Source organism: Chiloscyllium plagiosum, chromosome 2 (assembly GCF_004010195.1).
Source record: "Chiloscyllium plagiosum isolate BGI_BamShark_2017 chromosome 2, ASM401019v2, whole genome shotgun sequence".
In the NCBI taxonomy this organism is placed as follows: domain Eukaryota; kingdom Metazoa; phylum Chordata; class Chondrichthyes; order Orectolobiformes; family Hemiscylliidae; genus Chiloscyllium; species Chiloscyllium plagiosum.
In genome coordinates, this window is record NC_057711.1 from 139,676,279 (window position 1) to 139,692,944 (window position 16,666).

The 16,666-nt window shown below is 42.9% G+C and overlaps 1 protein-coding gene across 5 annotated transcripts in view; it reads right to left on the minus strand.

The window, feature by feature from the left end:
• The window catches only part of LOC122564492 (E3 ubiquitin-protein ligase RNF38), a 163,282-nt gene extending 151,480 nt beyond the window's left edge, over window positions 1–11,802 (minus strand). The window contains exons 1-2 of one of the 5 annotated variants that reach the window (XM_043719462.1): window positions 11,613–11,802; window positions 10,022–11,027 (exon numbers count right to left, since the gene is read on the minus strand). In XM_043719462.1, coding sequence (XP_043575397.1) covers window positions 10,022–10,496 — 475 coding nt within the window. In that variant the 5' untranslated portion in view covers window positions 10,497–11,027; window positions 11,613–11,802. Of the gene's footprint in view, window positions 1–10,021; window positions 11,188–11,367; window positions 11,387–11,612 lie in introns of those variants that run through there. The other 4 variants (XM_043719481.1, XM_043719489.1, XM_043719452.1 and 1 more) reach the window with 4 other exon arrangements.
• Window positions 11,803–16,666: the final 4,864 nt, after the last annotated feature.

Below are 16,666 nucleotides of genomic sequence, written 5' to 3' on the forward strand. Positions count from 1 at the left end.
GTGAGAGGGGAAAGATATAAAAGAGACCTAAGGGGCAACTTTTTCACACAGAGGGTGGAACATGTATGGAATGAGCTGCCAGAGGAAGTGGTGGAGGCTAGTACAATTGCAATATTTAAAAGGCATCTGAATGGGTAAATGAATAGGTTTGGAGGGATATGGGCCGGGTGATGGCAGGTGGGACTAGATTGGGTTGGGATATCTGGTCAGCATGGACAAGTTGGACCGAAGGGTCTGTTTCCATGCTGTATATCTCTATGACTCTACTGGTTATAGAGACAACAAACATCTCTATGACTCTACTGGTTATAGAGACAACAAACAGAAAAGTGATACTCCAATGGAGAGAAATGTTAAAAACTTGAACCGAGAGTCAAAGAACAAGATTTTTCTTTATTCCTATCCAGGATATGAAGATGCTGACAAAGGCTTCACAGATATCTGGTCAGCATGGACGGGTTGGACCTAAGGGTCTGTTTCCATGCTGTACATCTCTATGGCTCTATGACTCTATACAGAGATTCAGAATGGATTAAAATTAAAATTGGCTTTATTGTTACACGCGTACAGTGACAAGTTTAGCAGTCGCCACTTAGGGTGCCATATTAGCTTCATAGATATCTTGGTATAGATTAAGTACAAATTCTTAAAGAAAATTAGAAAAACAAAGAAATAAAACATCTACCATTACAGACCTTCGTGCCACCTTAGGTACAAAAATACAAAATTAAAAGGAATAAATTTTTATTTCTTTATTTTCCTAATGTTCAGAATTACAACCCAGTCCGTGCCAGCACGTAGCCTCCAGATGGCATGAGGCTTCATCTCGAGGCCAGGAGTCAATGTTGAGGCCAAGATGTTATACAAACAGCATGCAACAAATTGAACTGGAGGCTGTTTGAACAGTGAAGATGTGGAGGTGCTATTTGAGGCTAAAAAAGGAGATAATGAGGCAAGAACATAGACAGATGAAGGAGGATTAAGGGTAAAGCCACTGATAGCAAGAGATGAGAGCTTCTACTTAGATTTGAGCATAATAAGAAACTAGGCCTTTGAACACCTGAAGCAAATGAGATTTTTATTGCTTTGTTGCAGTGATGGAGGAGATCAGGGTATAGTGATTCAGTTATTGCACAGGGGAACTGCAAACATACAGCAATAAAGGTTTCATTTTATCAGCTTGAAAGTTTATGAACTGTACAATAAGATACTAAAAGAACTGTATTTCTGTCAAACTTGAATTTAACTTTTGGAATTATGGACGTGAATCTCACACACACTCACAAATAAACAAAATTCACTCAATGAAACTGCTAGCATGGAAGAATCAATATCCTAAGAAAGTTTACAAATTTTAAACTGAAATCATGGCTAATGTACAGGCAATCTTGCGGCACAGTGGGCAAAGACAAAAACTTGGGATTCAAATCCCACCCCAGGACCTGATAACACACGGAAGTGCGTTTGTAACGCAGACAAACAGGTTAATATCAACTTGTGAATTCTTTTAACAGATGTCAATGGCAGAAGTGAAGAGTGAGTCCTGGCAAGCTATGTGATAAGACAACTTGAATCTCTGCTATCATTCTCCTTAGCTCCTGACAACAACCACACATTAACTGCACATTGCCACAACCACTTAGAATCCTTAGAGGAAAACGTTGCTCAAGAAGTAGATGGCTGGTACAGGTCAGAATGGTGTCAACAGCTTGGGGTTCAATTCCTATCCCAGAACAATTGCCTTGTTACCCTAATAGTGGAGGAGATTACAGTGCTGTGAATCGGGTCTGTCTTTAGACGGAAACTGAAGAAAAAGAATTATGGATATATAAAGGAAATGAAATCCAAGGTAGGAACAACTAAGCTATAAATAAGGTGCCTGTCAGAAATACTCAACAGATGCTAGTCGTACACACTAAATACTACCTGTAATGAAAAAGGTTATTCAAATATAGATACATTTTTGTGATCTTCTTTCCAGTTTAACCCCGGTTGCTTCTTCCATGCAAATTTTCACTCTCCAATAAGCAGCAAATAACTTACGCAAGTGGCCATACATGTGCACAGACAACAAATGTTCACAGGCTGCAAGTACACCATGTGGGCTAGATCCAGTCTATTTCTTTTTATTCACCTACAGAAGGTAGACATTGCTGGTTCGGCCAGCATTTATTGCCCATAGCTTAGGAAGGGAGTTCTAGGATTTTGACAGCGCCAGTGAAGGTGATATTGTTCCAGGTTAGAATAGTGTGTGCCTGAGAGAGGAAATTACAGGTATTGGATGCCCTTTTCCTTACTGTTGTAAAAAGGCTTCAGATTTGTAAGGAGTTGTCGGTGAGTCGGACATCATACACGCTGTTGCCACTGTACGTCAATGGTGCAGGAAGCAAATGCTGAGGGCAATGGGTGAGGTGAATGGTGTTCACCTTAGTGTGTGTTGTTGGAGCTGCATTCATCTAGACAAGTGGACAATATTCCATCATATTCTTTAGTTATGCCCAGTAAATGGTGGCCATGCTTTACTGAACTAGGTGGCATGTTACTGGCAGCATGGTGCCTGGATTGTGGCCTGCTTTTGTAGGCAGTGTATATACTGTTTGTACAGTTCAGCTCCTAATCAATGATACCCCAGGATTTTGACACAGTGGTGGTAGCTTCTTGGATTGCTGCAATCCATTTGGTATAAGTACAGCCACAATGCTATTAGGGAGGAAGTTCCAAGATTTTGATCTAGTAACACTGAAGAAACAGAAATATATTTCAAGGTCAGGATGGTGAGTAGCTTGGAGGGGAATTTGCAAGTGATGGTGTTCCCATGTATTTGCTTCTAGAGGGCACTGCTCATGAGTGAAAGCTGCTGTTAAGCAACCTTAGTGAATTTCTGCAATGCATCGCGTAGATGGTATATACTGCTGCCACAGAACGTTGACAGTGGAGGAAATTAATGTGGAGGAGATTACACTGTTCAGGCAAATGGAGAGGATACCATTACATTCCTGACTTGTGCCTTGTAGATGGTTGGGGAGTTGGGAAGTGAGATACTTCCTGCAGGATACCTAGCTTTTGAATTGCACTTGTAACCATAGTATTTATATGGCTTGTCCAATTCAATTTCTGGTCAATGCTAATCCCTCAGGATGTTGATAGTGGGGGAGCAGGGTTCAGTGATAATTATGCCAGTGAATGTCATGGGAAGATGGCTGGATTCTCTTTTGTTGGTGATGGTCATTGCCTGCTACTCGTATGGTGCAGATATCATTTGGTACTGGTCAGCCCTTGTCTGGTTATTGTCAAGGTTTTGCTGCATTTTGACATGGACTGCTTCAGCATCTAAGGAGTCATGAATGGTGTAAATATTGCACAATCACCACCAAATAAACTCCACTTCTGACCTTATGATGGAGAGATGGCAATTGATGAAGCAATCGAAGATGGTTGGGCTTCGGACACTCCTCGGAGGATCTTTTACAGAGATATCCTGAAATTTATATGTAATGGGCCAGACCAGGCCAAACTCCCTCAAAATAGATTAAAGCAGCTTAGATCTTAACTTTTTATTATTTTAGCGGTAAGTGTAAGGCATTGTGTTCCAGATGCAATTTGATTGGTCAAACTTTAAGCAAAACAAACTATTTTATAGAGCAGTTGAAATGCAAACAAAATAAAAATAAAAGAATTGGCTTAACTGCAACTATTGGAGTGATTAACAAAATGATATATAAGCTACTACTAATTAACTGTTCCAATATAGGAATACCCCATAAACACACCCTTAGCAAAGGCAAATTCAGTAAAATAGATTGTCTTGCATGCAATTCTAGCAGTAGGAAGAGAATCCCAATTTTTAGCTGTAACAGAGAGAGGGATAAGAGCTACCACATCCAGCTTCAAGATCCCAGCAACTGTAGACAGCCTTAAACTAAAAATCCTGGTTCTGTAGACCTTGACCCCACCCATTCAGACCACTTCTATCGTTTCAACTTTTTAAAAACCCCAATGCCTCACAAGCTGTTTACTTTATTAGCTCAGAATAGACCGCTCGATTCCCGTCTGACCCATTCTTCACAAAAAAAACTAGGACAAAAGTTATAATATTGTCACAAAGATGACTGATCTCCAACAACCACAACCATGGGGGTGGGGAGAAAGTAGCATAGAGTACAATAGATGAATGGGGGGGATGGAGGTGATAGGTCAGAGAGGAAGGTAGGGGAAGGTAGCAAAGAGTACAATGGGTGAATAGGGGTGGGGATGAAGGTGATAGGTCAGAGAGGAGGGTGGAGTGGATAGGTGGAAAGGAATATAGGCAGATAGAACAAGTCATGGGGACAATGCTGAGCTGGAAGTTTGGAACTAGGGTGAGATGGGGGAAGGGGAAATGAGGAAACTGGTGAAGTCCACATTGATGCCCTGGGGTTGAAGTGTTCCGAGGCGGAAGATAAGGCGTTCTTCCTCCAAGCGTCGGATGGTGAGGGAGCGGCGGCAAAGGAGGTCTAGGACCTCCATGTCTTCGGCAGAGTGGGAGGGGGAGTTGAAATGTTGGGCCACAGTGCGGTGTGGTTGATTGGTGCGTGTGTCCCAGAGATGTTCCCTAAAGTGCTCTGCTAGGAGGCGTCCAGTCACCCTCCCGTCGTGGCACCTTCCCTGCCACTGTAGGAATTGCAAAACCTGCACCCACACCTCCTCCCTCACCTCCATCCAAGGCCCCAAAGGAGCCTTCCCCATCAAAGTTTTACCTGCACATCCACTAATATCATTTATTGTATCCGTTGCTCCCGATGCAGTCTCCTCTACATTGGGGAGACAGGATGCCTCCTAGCAGAACGCTTTAGGGAACATCTCTAGGACACCCGCACCAATCAACCCCACTGCCCTGTGGCCCAACATTTCAACTCCCCCTCCCACTCAGCCGAAGACATGGAGGTCCTGGACCTCCTTCACCACCGCTCCCTCACCACCCGACGCCTGGAGGAAGAACGCCTCATCTTCTGCCTCGGAACACTTCAACCCCAGGGCATCAATGTGGATTTCAACAGCTTCCTCATTTCCCCTTCCCCCACCCTACTTTCTCCCCACCCCCACCCTCCTCTCATTTATCTCTCCACCCTGCAGACACTCTGCCTCTATTCCTGATGAAGGGCTTTTGCCCGAAACGTCAATTTTCCTGCTCCTTGGATGCTGTCTGAACTGCTGTGCTTTTCCAGCACCACTCTAATCTAGAACAAAGAATAAATGTATGTTTCTTGAGTTGAAAAACTGTAATTAGCAGAATACCACACAGATCAGTGCTTAGGACTCGAATATTTGGGTTCAGAAAAGATTTACAAGGATGTCGCCAGGGTTGGAGGATTTGAGCTATAGGGAGGCGCTGAACAGGCCGGGGCTGTTTTCCCTGGAGCATCGGAGGCTGCGGGGTGACCTTATAGAGGTTTACAAAATTATGAGGGGCATGGATAGGGTAAATAGGCAAAGTCTTTTCCTGGGGTCGGGGAGTCCAGAACTAGAGGGCATAAGTTTAGGGCGCGAGGGGCAAAATATAAAAGAGACCTAAGGGTGGTACGGGTATGGAATGAGCTGCCAGAGGAAGTGGTGGAGGCTGATACAATTGCAACATTTAAGAGGAACCTGGATGGGTATATGAATGGGAAGGGTTTGGAGGGATATGGGCCGGGTGCTGGCAGGTGGGACTAGACTGGGTTGGGATATCTGCTCGGCATGAAAGGGTTGGACCGAAGGGTCTGTTTCCATGCTGTACATCTCTATGACTCTATAATCTATCTATCTGAAGGGTTTTGATGAAGGGATCAAATGATGGTTGCTAAAATTTGCTGATGACGCAAAACTGGTAAATTGTGAAGACTGTACAGGGACAGCAAAGGAATACAGGTAGGTTATGTGAGTGGGCAAAAAATTTGCAAGATGGAGCATAACGTAAGAAAATGTAAGCTTATATACTTTGACAAGAATAGAAAAGGAGCATGTTGGTTAAGTGGAGAGACACTGCAGAAATCTGTGATACAGAGAGATTTGACTGTCCTTGTACGTCCATCACAAGAAGCTAGCTTGTAGGTAAAGCAAGGTTTTGGGCAGGCAAATTTAGTGTTGGCCTTTACTACAAGGAGAATGAATATAAAAGTCACAATGTGCTGGTAGATTCAGTTGTACTGAGCTGCCGTGAAACCACATTTGGACTACTGGGTAAAGTTTTGTTTTTTTTCCCGCTTAAGCAGTGATATAATTTTATTGGAAGCAGTTCAGAGAAAGTTCACATGGCTTGCTCCTGGTACAAAGGAGTTGTCTTATGAGATAAAGTTGAATATAATGTATGCTAATTGGCATTCAGAAAAATTAGTGGGCAGTTGATCTTATGAAAGAGAGGAATTGACAGGGAAACACTGAGAAAATGTTAAGGCCATCAGATCGTCCATGATCTTACTGAGTGGCAGAGCAGGCTCAAGGGAGTCAAATGGCCGATACCTGCTCCTATTTCTTACAATCATATTATGACTTGAACATTCTAAAGCTCTCCTGTCTCCTGACTAGTGTCCTATTTTTATGCTTTGTAAACTTCAGTTCATAATAATCTGACACACAGACACAATCAATACCAGATTCTAATAAGGCATTAAGTATAAAAATCTCATCCCCACATTTAAATTCCTTTCTGATATCCTTCTCTATCCCCCTTCTGCTTTACAACACCATACCTGTGGCTCTGTCCTTCCATAACTCTCCGCTGAACCACATTTGACAGTTTATGTACCTTCACCTTTCTTCATCCCAACAGGGGGGGCAGTTTTTAACCGCACAGCTCCACATATTGGAATTTCTGCTCGAAAATTCTCCAACCCTGAAATCCAAATCTGAGCAAATGTTTAAGTGCTCGCTCTCTTCCATAGTATATTTTTGGACTGGCATCCAAATATTGCCTATGCTTTGGAATGCTTTTCTAATGTGCAGGCATTACACAAATACAGGTTTCTACTACTGCTTCTGGTCATCACAAAAACAGGATTAGCATCACTTATGTTACAGCCAATCAAAAAATCCCTGCAGTGTGAAAACAAGCCATTCAGCCCTTCAAGTCCACACCAACCATCCAAAGAGCATCCAAACCCCCTCACCCTATTACTGTAAACCTGCATTCCCCACGGCTAATCCACCTAGTCTGCACATTCCTTGTCACTACATTTCCCTGGCCAATCCACCTGACTTGCACATCTTTGGATTGCAGGGGAACATCAGAACACCTAGAGGAAACCCATGCAACCACAGGGGGAATGTGCAAATCTCCACACAGTCAATTGCCCAAAGCTGGAATTGAACCAGGGTCCTTAGTGTTATGAGACAGCGATGGTAACCACTGAGCAATTGTGCCATCCCAATCAACCAAGTAAATTGGGTTAAAGTGTACAGTATAACTTTGGCCAAGGACAACACTTTTATAATACTCCTTGTATGAGTCATTACCTCTAGGAAAAAAAGAAGAAATTAATTTGAAAGGTGAAATAATTAAAATCTGAACAGCTCTTGCTACTGCTACAGTATGCTCCAATTCAAAATTATTTATGCAGTAAAAGTGGAATTAAGCAATAATTTGATCTTGCAAACAAAAGAGTTCAGTGCCAAATAAATTGAATAATCAGATCATTTGAATTAAGCAACTTTAAACAGAGATAGGATTACGTTCAATGTGGTTGAATAGGGTAAATTGTGATTGCAGGTTTTCATCATGCTGTAACATGATCCCAGTTGTTAGATAGCATGCAAAGGAAAAGCCAACATACACTCATTGTTATGCTTCAATTAAGCTGGTAAACATGTATTTTTTTTAAAAAGCATCAACTCCATGTTGGGTGCAGTCCCTGACTATTGACCCCATCCTTAGCTGAGGACTCCCACAGACAACATCATCATCAATCGAGGAACTAACACATGACATACTGGAAATAAAACCAGGAACCTCACTGATCTGTATAACACAGCAATTATTTGCTAAGCACAGAAAAGCCAACCCAACCATTTTTGTCAAATAAGTTTGCTTCAAAACCAGCAGTTCTATGTTTGGAATTGAAATCAGCAGAGCGATCAAGTTAATGATCATTGGACCAGTCTTGACAATTATTTACTTGATTCACAAAATGCAGCAAACCACTTGCTATATTGTATCAAAACCAAAATCTGGCACTATGCACTGGTGACAGGTTATATTAACATCCAGTCTTATGACATCTTTCAGGCTACAAACTATGGTTTCAGTTTGGATTGTCAAAGTGCAAAACAACATATGTCTCAAGTCAGCTCTGCACAGGGAGAAGTTTTTAATTCAAACAAAAGTTTGCCTGAATCCATCAGGAATCACTGTGCATAGTTATTTGTAAAGCACCTTTGTGAACTGTGTTACCAAATGGGAATATGTAAAAGTGGAAGGCTGAAGAAGAACTGACAACACAGTAATGGAAATAATGACTGAAATCAAAACAAGGTAAGCAGTTTGAATTGGTTTTGAATGGACAGTAGTTACCAGAATATTGCAGAATTAAATGTAACCCAACAGTCAAAATAGATTAATGTAACAAAAAAAAATTCTTACGTTCCAAACATTTTCATGGTGTTACAGGTTATAAGTTCAAAGAAAATACAAATACGAACTGTCTGCTTTCACAAATTAGATGATAATTGGTGATCAGGAACAAAACCCATTGATATCAAGTTGCAGAAGCACCCTTACCACTTATAAAAGCTGAACAGCTTCATGTAAGTTTAATCTAAGTGACTCTATCTTCTATGAACTTAATTATTTACAGCTGTAAACAGAATGATTGGAATAACAGGAGTTGATTTCTGTTACTCAGGTAAATGTAAGCAACTTCTGTTTAAAATTGCCATCAATCCTACAGTATTCCCCTTTCTGAACAGATACCTCTCTCCTTTAGTAAGAACAAAAGCAACATATTGAAGATTTAGGATGTGATATCTGATGAAAAGATGACAAAACATTAGTTGCCTTTGTCTCTCCCCACAAATTCTGCCTGACTTGCATGTTTCCAGCACTTTTTAAAATTTGTTTATCTACTGTTGATTGGTTTTAAATCTGTCTTAATTCAAATCAAATTATGTTTCCTCTGTCTTTCCTGGCATAACTTTGCTCCCAGTCAAACATCTTGATTTTATAACTCATTCTTCGCTTTCAAGTCCCTCTGTGGCCTCACCCCTCCCTATCTCTGCATCTTCCTGAACTCCACAACTCTGTTAGAGAATTGTAGTTCTAATACTGGCCTCTTATGGATTATCATTTTAACTTGCTTCACCATTACTGGCTGTGCCTTCATGTACATGTCCTAAACTCTGGAATACCTTGTTTTATTTCTCCACCTTGTTTCCTCCTTTCAGTCAGTCCTTAAAAACCCACTGCTTTGACCAAGTTTTTAGTTATTTGATGAAAAATTTCCTTATATGGCTTAGTGTGATATTTTTCGTGATGTGCCTGGAGACATTTAACTATTTTAAAAAAGGTGTTTTAGTTGTAGATGTCTCAAAAATCCTTGCAATATCTCCAAAAATGGTTGAGGCTTATTTCCTTAATACTAAACCCCTCCCTCCTAAATTCAGAGAGGGGAGGAGGCTTTTGATTCACGACACCGTTTTATCATGAGCTTCCACATAAATCAGCCCTTTCCCAATGATCAACGATTCTGAGCAACTATCACACCTCCAGACCTGGACATTGATTATCTAGTGTACCAATCTCTCCCACTAAGACAGCTTTACCAGTTTGTATTTTTAACATTGGGCCAAGTCTGGAAACATTTCCAAACGATCTTATTTTCCATCACAAGGGCAAATAATGTTCTGATATCACACACACGCGTCTGCCTTTCGTACTGCCTCCCCCAGTCGACCCCAAACCAGCGGCGCAGCAACTACTGAAAGTTACTGAACGCTCCAGCTCGTTGGCACCCGGGGTCCGCCCCTTTCCACGTCTCTATAATTAAGTGATTATTAAGGCCATGCGGTTTACCTGTTGGCCGGGCTGCTCCAGTTGCGATGTCCGTGGCCCCTTGCCCTAGAGCTGGATTGTTTCCGTGACTTTGGCCGCCTGTTTGAGCCTGGTGCTGGTGCTGGAGCTGGAGCCCGCCCGCCCCCGCTTGGCCGCAGTAAGGCCAGTTGGAGTTGCCGCTGAATCCCGACCTGGATCTGCTCCTGGTCCGGGGCGGTTCCAGGAGAGGGTGCGGGCCGGCCTGGGGGAACCTGCTGACACTGCCGGCGCCCCTGTCCCACGGTTCGAGGCGCGGAACCAGCTCCGAGTGTGGGCTGCCCAGCGCCAGTCTGCCCCCTCCTGCGGCTTCTTGGCTGCTGGGCGGCCGCGGCTCCTCCGCCGGTGCAGCCTGTTCGCGGCCCCCGCTGCCGTCTTTGGGTGGAGCGGACTGTCCGGCCCGCAGCCGCGGGTACAGACAGGGCTCTTGTGCCGAGTGAGAAGTGGAAGCGATCGGCATCTACTGCAGCTGCCGAAGGAGGGGGTGGGGGAAGGTATATCCGGGGAGGAGGAGGAGGAGGGCTGGCTCCCGCGATCCCCAAGTTTGCAGACTTTGTTATCACAGTCGCCGCGGTTTGATACAATAACCGAGGCCGAGGAGGAGGAGCAGGAGGCCGCTGCCGCTCCCCCTCTCCACAGCCAGCGAGGCCGCCGCCGCCGCCTACACTTCACTCCCTTCGGGCCCCAGGAGCAGAGCGAGGCCGCTGGGGGTCAGGTCCCGGGCTCCAGGCTGCCCCAGTCGCTTGTTTCACCGCCCCCGCCCCCAACCTCTTCGATCGTGCTCGACGACTGCAACAAAACGTCAACAAGTTTCTGTAATCTGGTCTTTTTTTCTCGCTCTCCTCCTTCTTCTTTCCTGTGTTTATTTTGAGGAGGTCGGCTTGTTTTGATTTTTGTTTCTCTTCCTCTTTCTCTCGCTGTCTTGTGCCGGGGGCCGGGTTATTTACAGCGGCCTCATGTGCTGCTGACTCAACCCGCTCTCATGGGTTGCCTTCCTCGCCAGAGGGAGGGGAGGAATAAATAAATGATTTGAGTCACCGGCTCTGAAACATTCACATTCCCCTCTTCCCCAAACAACACGCAAAACACAACACCCCCAAGACGTCTGAACTTCATTCAAACGATATTTTACCCCAAATCCGCATCTGAAACGGATCCAAACCCCACGCCAGTTTTTGACTCCATTCTAATCCAAATCAACCTCTGACCCTATTCTAAAATACATCCAAATCCTGACACAAGTGTATAAATTCTTAACCCAAACCTGTTTCAGTCCCTGGTTCAATATTAAACTCCATTTAGCCCAATCCAAACCTAGATTAAAACCCTACCTTAAACCAACTCCTAAAACCAATTCATTGCAAAGGTTTACATGATGTGTGGGGAGGAGAGGGATTGGGTTGTCTGTGTGTGGGGCTGACCACCCCTCACTATGTGCGGTCTTTACTGGAATTCTCGTAGAATAGGTGCAACACTTGGAATGAATGTGAAGGAGATCAAAGCGCTTTCATCTACAGACTCAACCCATCAAACCAAGACGACACCAGCAGCAGGAAATGAGACATCGGCAACTCACAATTGTGACTGCACCAATCATACGTTACACGTCGCTCGGCTGTTTATTTTCTTTCTCCGGTTTATTCGATTGATGGTCCGTAAAAGAAATATAGACGCACAAAGGTTTTTTCCCCCCCCCAGCTGTCCCGTCTCTTTATTAGTTAGCCTGTCAATTTCGAAGGCTATGATCGACTGTTTGATGTCGATTGCGCCAGGCTTGGCTCCGCTAGAGGAGAACTGAGCAACGCAGCTGCCAGTTATTTACTAACATAGGTAAAGTCGGGGGGGGGGGGTGTGACTGCTCAGAGCAGATGACCAATGGGGTGGTTAGCGAATTGATGTTTGAATCCTTTTGTTTCATTAGCAAAGAAAAAGACACAAGCCTTGCCAATGGATGACTGTTCTGGTTACATCGATGAGTAACTAAATCCCCTTTGTAGTTGGACCTTTGGTTTTATTTTGCTGTCAGGATCAGCAGTGGAAGTACAATTTATAGGAAATCAATTATCATTCTGACTGAATAGATATTACTTTATTTGGCGTTTACCCAAGGGGCGTTTATTCATTTTCTCACTAGGTTCCTGTGTGATATTATTTTCTAGGTTTCGCACAGCAATCACGCAATTTTTTTTCCTTTCCTCATGTCTCTCTCCCCAGCTGCACGTTATTACTTTTCCCGGTGTTATTTCTAACTGAGAATCACAGACGCTGAAATACAGCTCCAAGTCGGTGTCTGAGAATACCTTTGACACACATTGACAAAATTCACATTTTAGCTGCGCGTTTTTAAAAACATACATCGACCTATGAATGAGCAGTTCAGTCACTTCATTCTAGGGTGAAGCATCCTCGATGATATGAAGTTTCGTGTACCAACACCCATGGTGTGTGTAACTTATTTCTTTGGAACGAATGGCTGGTGTCTCTGTGTTTAAATGGACACGAAAGATCATCTGGCATTATTTAAGGAACAAGTAGTTCTCCTAAGCTCCTGGTTCAGGCGCCATAACGCTCCCCATTCCAATAACTCCGGCATTGTTTTTGTAGGCACATCATGTTCTCACATTGCGGTCTTGTCAATCGAAAAGCGCTGAATCCCAGAAAGGTTGACAGATTTTGATATATTTCTGTGATGGTGTGTGTGTATATATAAGGTGGTAAATGAACATATCTCTATTAATCACTAATTAGTCGTATTGAATTCTTATTCATAAAAGTTCAAATTCTATAACTTTTTCTCGTGTGCAATCCCATATTAGAGTATTTTGTGGGCATTTTTATAAGAGATTTGGGAGGTCAAAGATTAGCTTTTTTTTGTTATAACAGGTCCACGTTGAAGCTAAATTCAATCTAATATTAAAACTATATTACCACAACGAACTGGATAGGAATGGCCATTAAGCACCTGCGAAGTAGCCGTGCCATAAAGTACTCGACAGGAAGTTTATTAAAACATTTAGACCATATGGTATTCGGAAAATGTAGCCTCATGGGTAAGCTGGCAGGTCAGCACTTTCCTGACTGCTCGAATTGGAAAGTACAGTACTCCAGGAACGTTTGCTCCACTTCTGTTCTCGATATACGGACATGATTTGAGCCAGAATATTGGGAACGCGTTTTTGAAATTCCCTGATAAAAATGTAGATTTGTCAAGCCGTCAATAGGAAAGTAAGCGATTTGATGTAGATACGCCATTTATACTCAGAAGGAAAATAATTGAAGGGGGTTGCTTAACAGAAAGACCTGGAGTTCAAATGTACAATTCCTTGAGAGTGCAAGTTCAAATCTATAAAACCATTAAAAGGAAAGCAGCATCTGGGGAGGTTATAAACTGAAGCAGGCGAGAGTGTGGTGCTGGAAAAGCACAGCAGGTCAGGCAGCATCCGAGGAGCAGGAAAATCGACGTTGCGGGATTCCTGAAGAAGGGCTTATGCCTGAAACGTCGATTCTCCTGCTCCTCGGATGCTGCCTGGTCTGCTGTGTTTTTCCAGCACGACATTTTTCAACTCTGGTCTCCAGCATCTGCAGTCCTCACTTTCTCCTAGTTTCGGGCAAAAGCCCTTCATCAGAAATTGAAGCACACAGTGCAAGGGAAAATAAGTCATCATAAGTTGACAAATGACTAAGCTGCAGTTAAAATTTCGTGCAGCTTTGGACACCCCATTACTGAGAGGATACCTAGATAAACAGAGTGAACTTCCGTAGAATCACTAGATCACTAGTGGGTGGCACGGTGGCGCAGCAGTTAGCACTGCTGCCTCACAGCGCCAGAGACCCGGGTTCAATTCCTGACTCAGGCGACTGTGTGGAGTTTGCACATTCTCCCCGAGTCTGCGTGGGTTTCCTCCGGGTGCTCCGGTTTCCTCCCACAGTCACAAAGATGTGCGGGTCAGGTGAATTGGCCATGCTAAATTGCCCGTAGTGTTAGGTTAAAGGGATAAATGTAGGGGTATGGGTGGGTTGCGCTTCGGCGGGTCGGTGTGGACTTGTTGGGCCGAAGGGCCTGTTTCCACACTGTAAGTAATCTAATCTAATCAGTGTTTAGGGCGGAAAACTATCACTGCAAAGACACACTTGAGATGCTGTGACTTGTTTCCGCTACAGCAGAGGAAGCACACTCAAATGAACATATGGTTTAGAAAAAATTACCAATTAGGAAAAACAATTATTCCAGAGTAAAAGGCAAAATCATTATTGTCCCACCAGACAATAGAGCTGCTCTCAGAGCGAGATGACTGATGGTGGTTTAACCTGGCGGTCACCACACCACGTGAGGGGAAAGGTTGAGAAGGAGCGTCTTTAGCCAGTGCAAAAATTGGACCCTTGTTATTCGTGTCAGCCATCCAACTACTGACACACTGAATCTCGGATAATCCTCAATGGGGGAGGGGATCTCAGTGCTTTCTGAACAGGTTTGCCTTCTGTAAAATGAAAGATTGGCAAACCTGTAACTGAACATGATCTTTCTTCAAAGAGGGAAAAGTGACCAAAGCCAACAAACTCACTGGATGGAAAAAAAATCGACAAAGTTGAAGCATAAAGAAAATGAGAAGCAAAGGGACAGTATTGTAAGAGACTTGCAAATAATATAAAATGGAATCAAAAATCTTCTTGTCGAAATATAAATAGCAAAAAAGATCAATGAGAGGAGAGGAGAGACCCAAAAGGGAATCTGTGCACAGAAGCAGAAGACACGGCAGAGACAGTAAACAATATTTTGCTGCATCTTTACCATCTAGGAGGTAACTAAGACACTGAATGGTCTAAAAATTAATAAAGACCAGGTATTACAAAGGCTGCTGTATTTAGAATGGATAAGTAAGCAGCATCAGATGAGATTTGTCCAGATATACTGAGGAAAAGTAAGGGCTAGCTATAATCTTCCAATCTCCCTTTAACAGTAGGTGATACCAAAGAACCAGAAAATAGCAAATCTGGCCCCTTGTTCAAAAAAGGGCATAAGGATACAAAAAAGACAAGTAACTGCATGCTAATAAATTTAAACGTAGTGATAGCAAAGTGATTAGATATGATAAAATGGGACAAAATTAACAGTGTTGTATATGTGTTGATTAATTAAGAAAACCTAACAGATTTGTTAGCAACAAATCCTGTCTAACTGACTTACTTGAGTGTTTTAATGACATATGGTAGGTAGATAAGAAGAAAGCATTTAAATGTGTGATGAACATGGATTTCCAGAGGGCATTTGAAAAGTGACACGTAATAGACTTAGCAGTAAAATTGAAGCAGAATGAATAAAAGGTTGCAGGAGTGACAAAGAACAGAGTGTCAGTTTTTCACGTTGGAGAAAGCTACACAGTGGCATTCCCTCAGGACTGGTTCTGATTAGATTAGATTAGATTCCCTACAGTGTGGAAACAGGCCCTTCAGCCCAACAAGTCCACACCAATCCTCCAAAGAGTAACCCACCCAGACCCATTTCCTTCTGATTAATGTATCTAACACTATGGGCAATTTAGCATGACCAATTCACCTAACCTGCACATCTTTGGACTGTGGGAGGAAACCCACGCAGACACAGGGAGAATGTGCAAACTCCACACAGACAGTCACCCAAGGCTGGAATCGAACCTGGGCCCCTGGTGCTGCGAGGCAGTAGTGCTAACCACTGTGCCGCCTCCCTGTTCTAGGAACACTGATTTCCCTGCTAATACATTAATTAATTAGACATGAGTATACAGGACTCATTTTCAAAATTTGCAATTGACACAGGTCTTCGTAGTATTGTGAACTGTGAGGAGGATTAGTTGAAGGGAAGGATAGACATGTGCCAAATTAAATTTATTGCAGAGAAATGTGGAATAATACATCTGGTAGGAAGAATGAGGAGAGATTATCTACACTAAAGGGTATAATTCTAAAGGGGTTGCCTGAACAGAGTGACTTTGGGCGAAATGTACACTAATCATTAAAGGTGAAGGGCAGGTTGAGAATGTGCTTAATAATGCTATAAGATTCTGGCTTTATAAATAGAAGCATAGAGTGCAAAACCAAGGAAGGTGTAATGAACATTTACAAATCACCATTTCTTGACCCAGGAAAAATGTGAAGGCTTGAAAGAAGATGGAGAATAGATTTCTGAGAATGGATTCAGGTGTGAGGGAATTCAGTTACCTGGAAAGATTGATGAAGCTGGGTTTATCTCCTTTGAAAAAAGAAGGTTGAGAGGAAATTTGATATAGCCATTCAAAATCACAAAATATTTGGAGGGAGTAGATGAGAGAGAAGCTTCCCTTTGGCAGAAGCATCAAGGACACAAATATAAGATGATTGGCAAAGGAATCAAAAGCAAAATAAGGATTTGTTTTACAGAGAATAGTTAGGAAAGAGCTGCTTGAGAGTGTTATGAAGATGGATGGCGTGACTTCCAAAAGACAGTTGGATAAGCTTCTTTAAGATTAAAAAGAAAGTTACAGGAGTTACCTGATTTGCTTCTTCAGAGAGCTATGACTTCGATGAGTTGAGTGTCCTCCTTTGCTGCCATCACTATGAATTCTGGATGGAAAAGAAGAGGTTATAAAATTACTATGGCCTTATTCACTCTAGGAA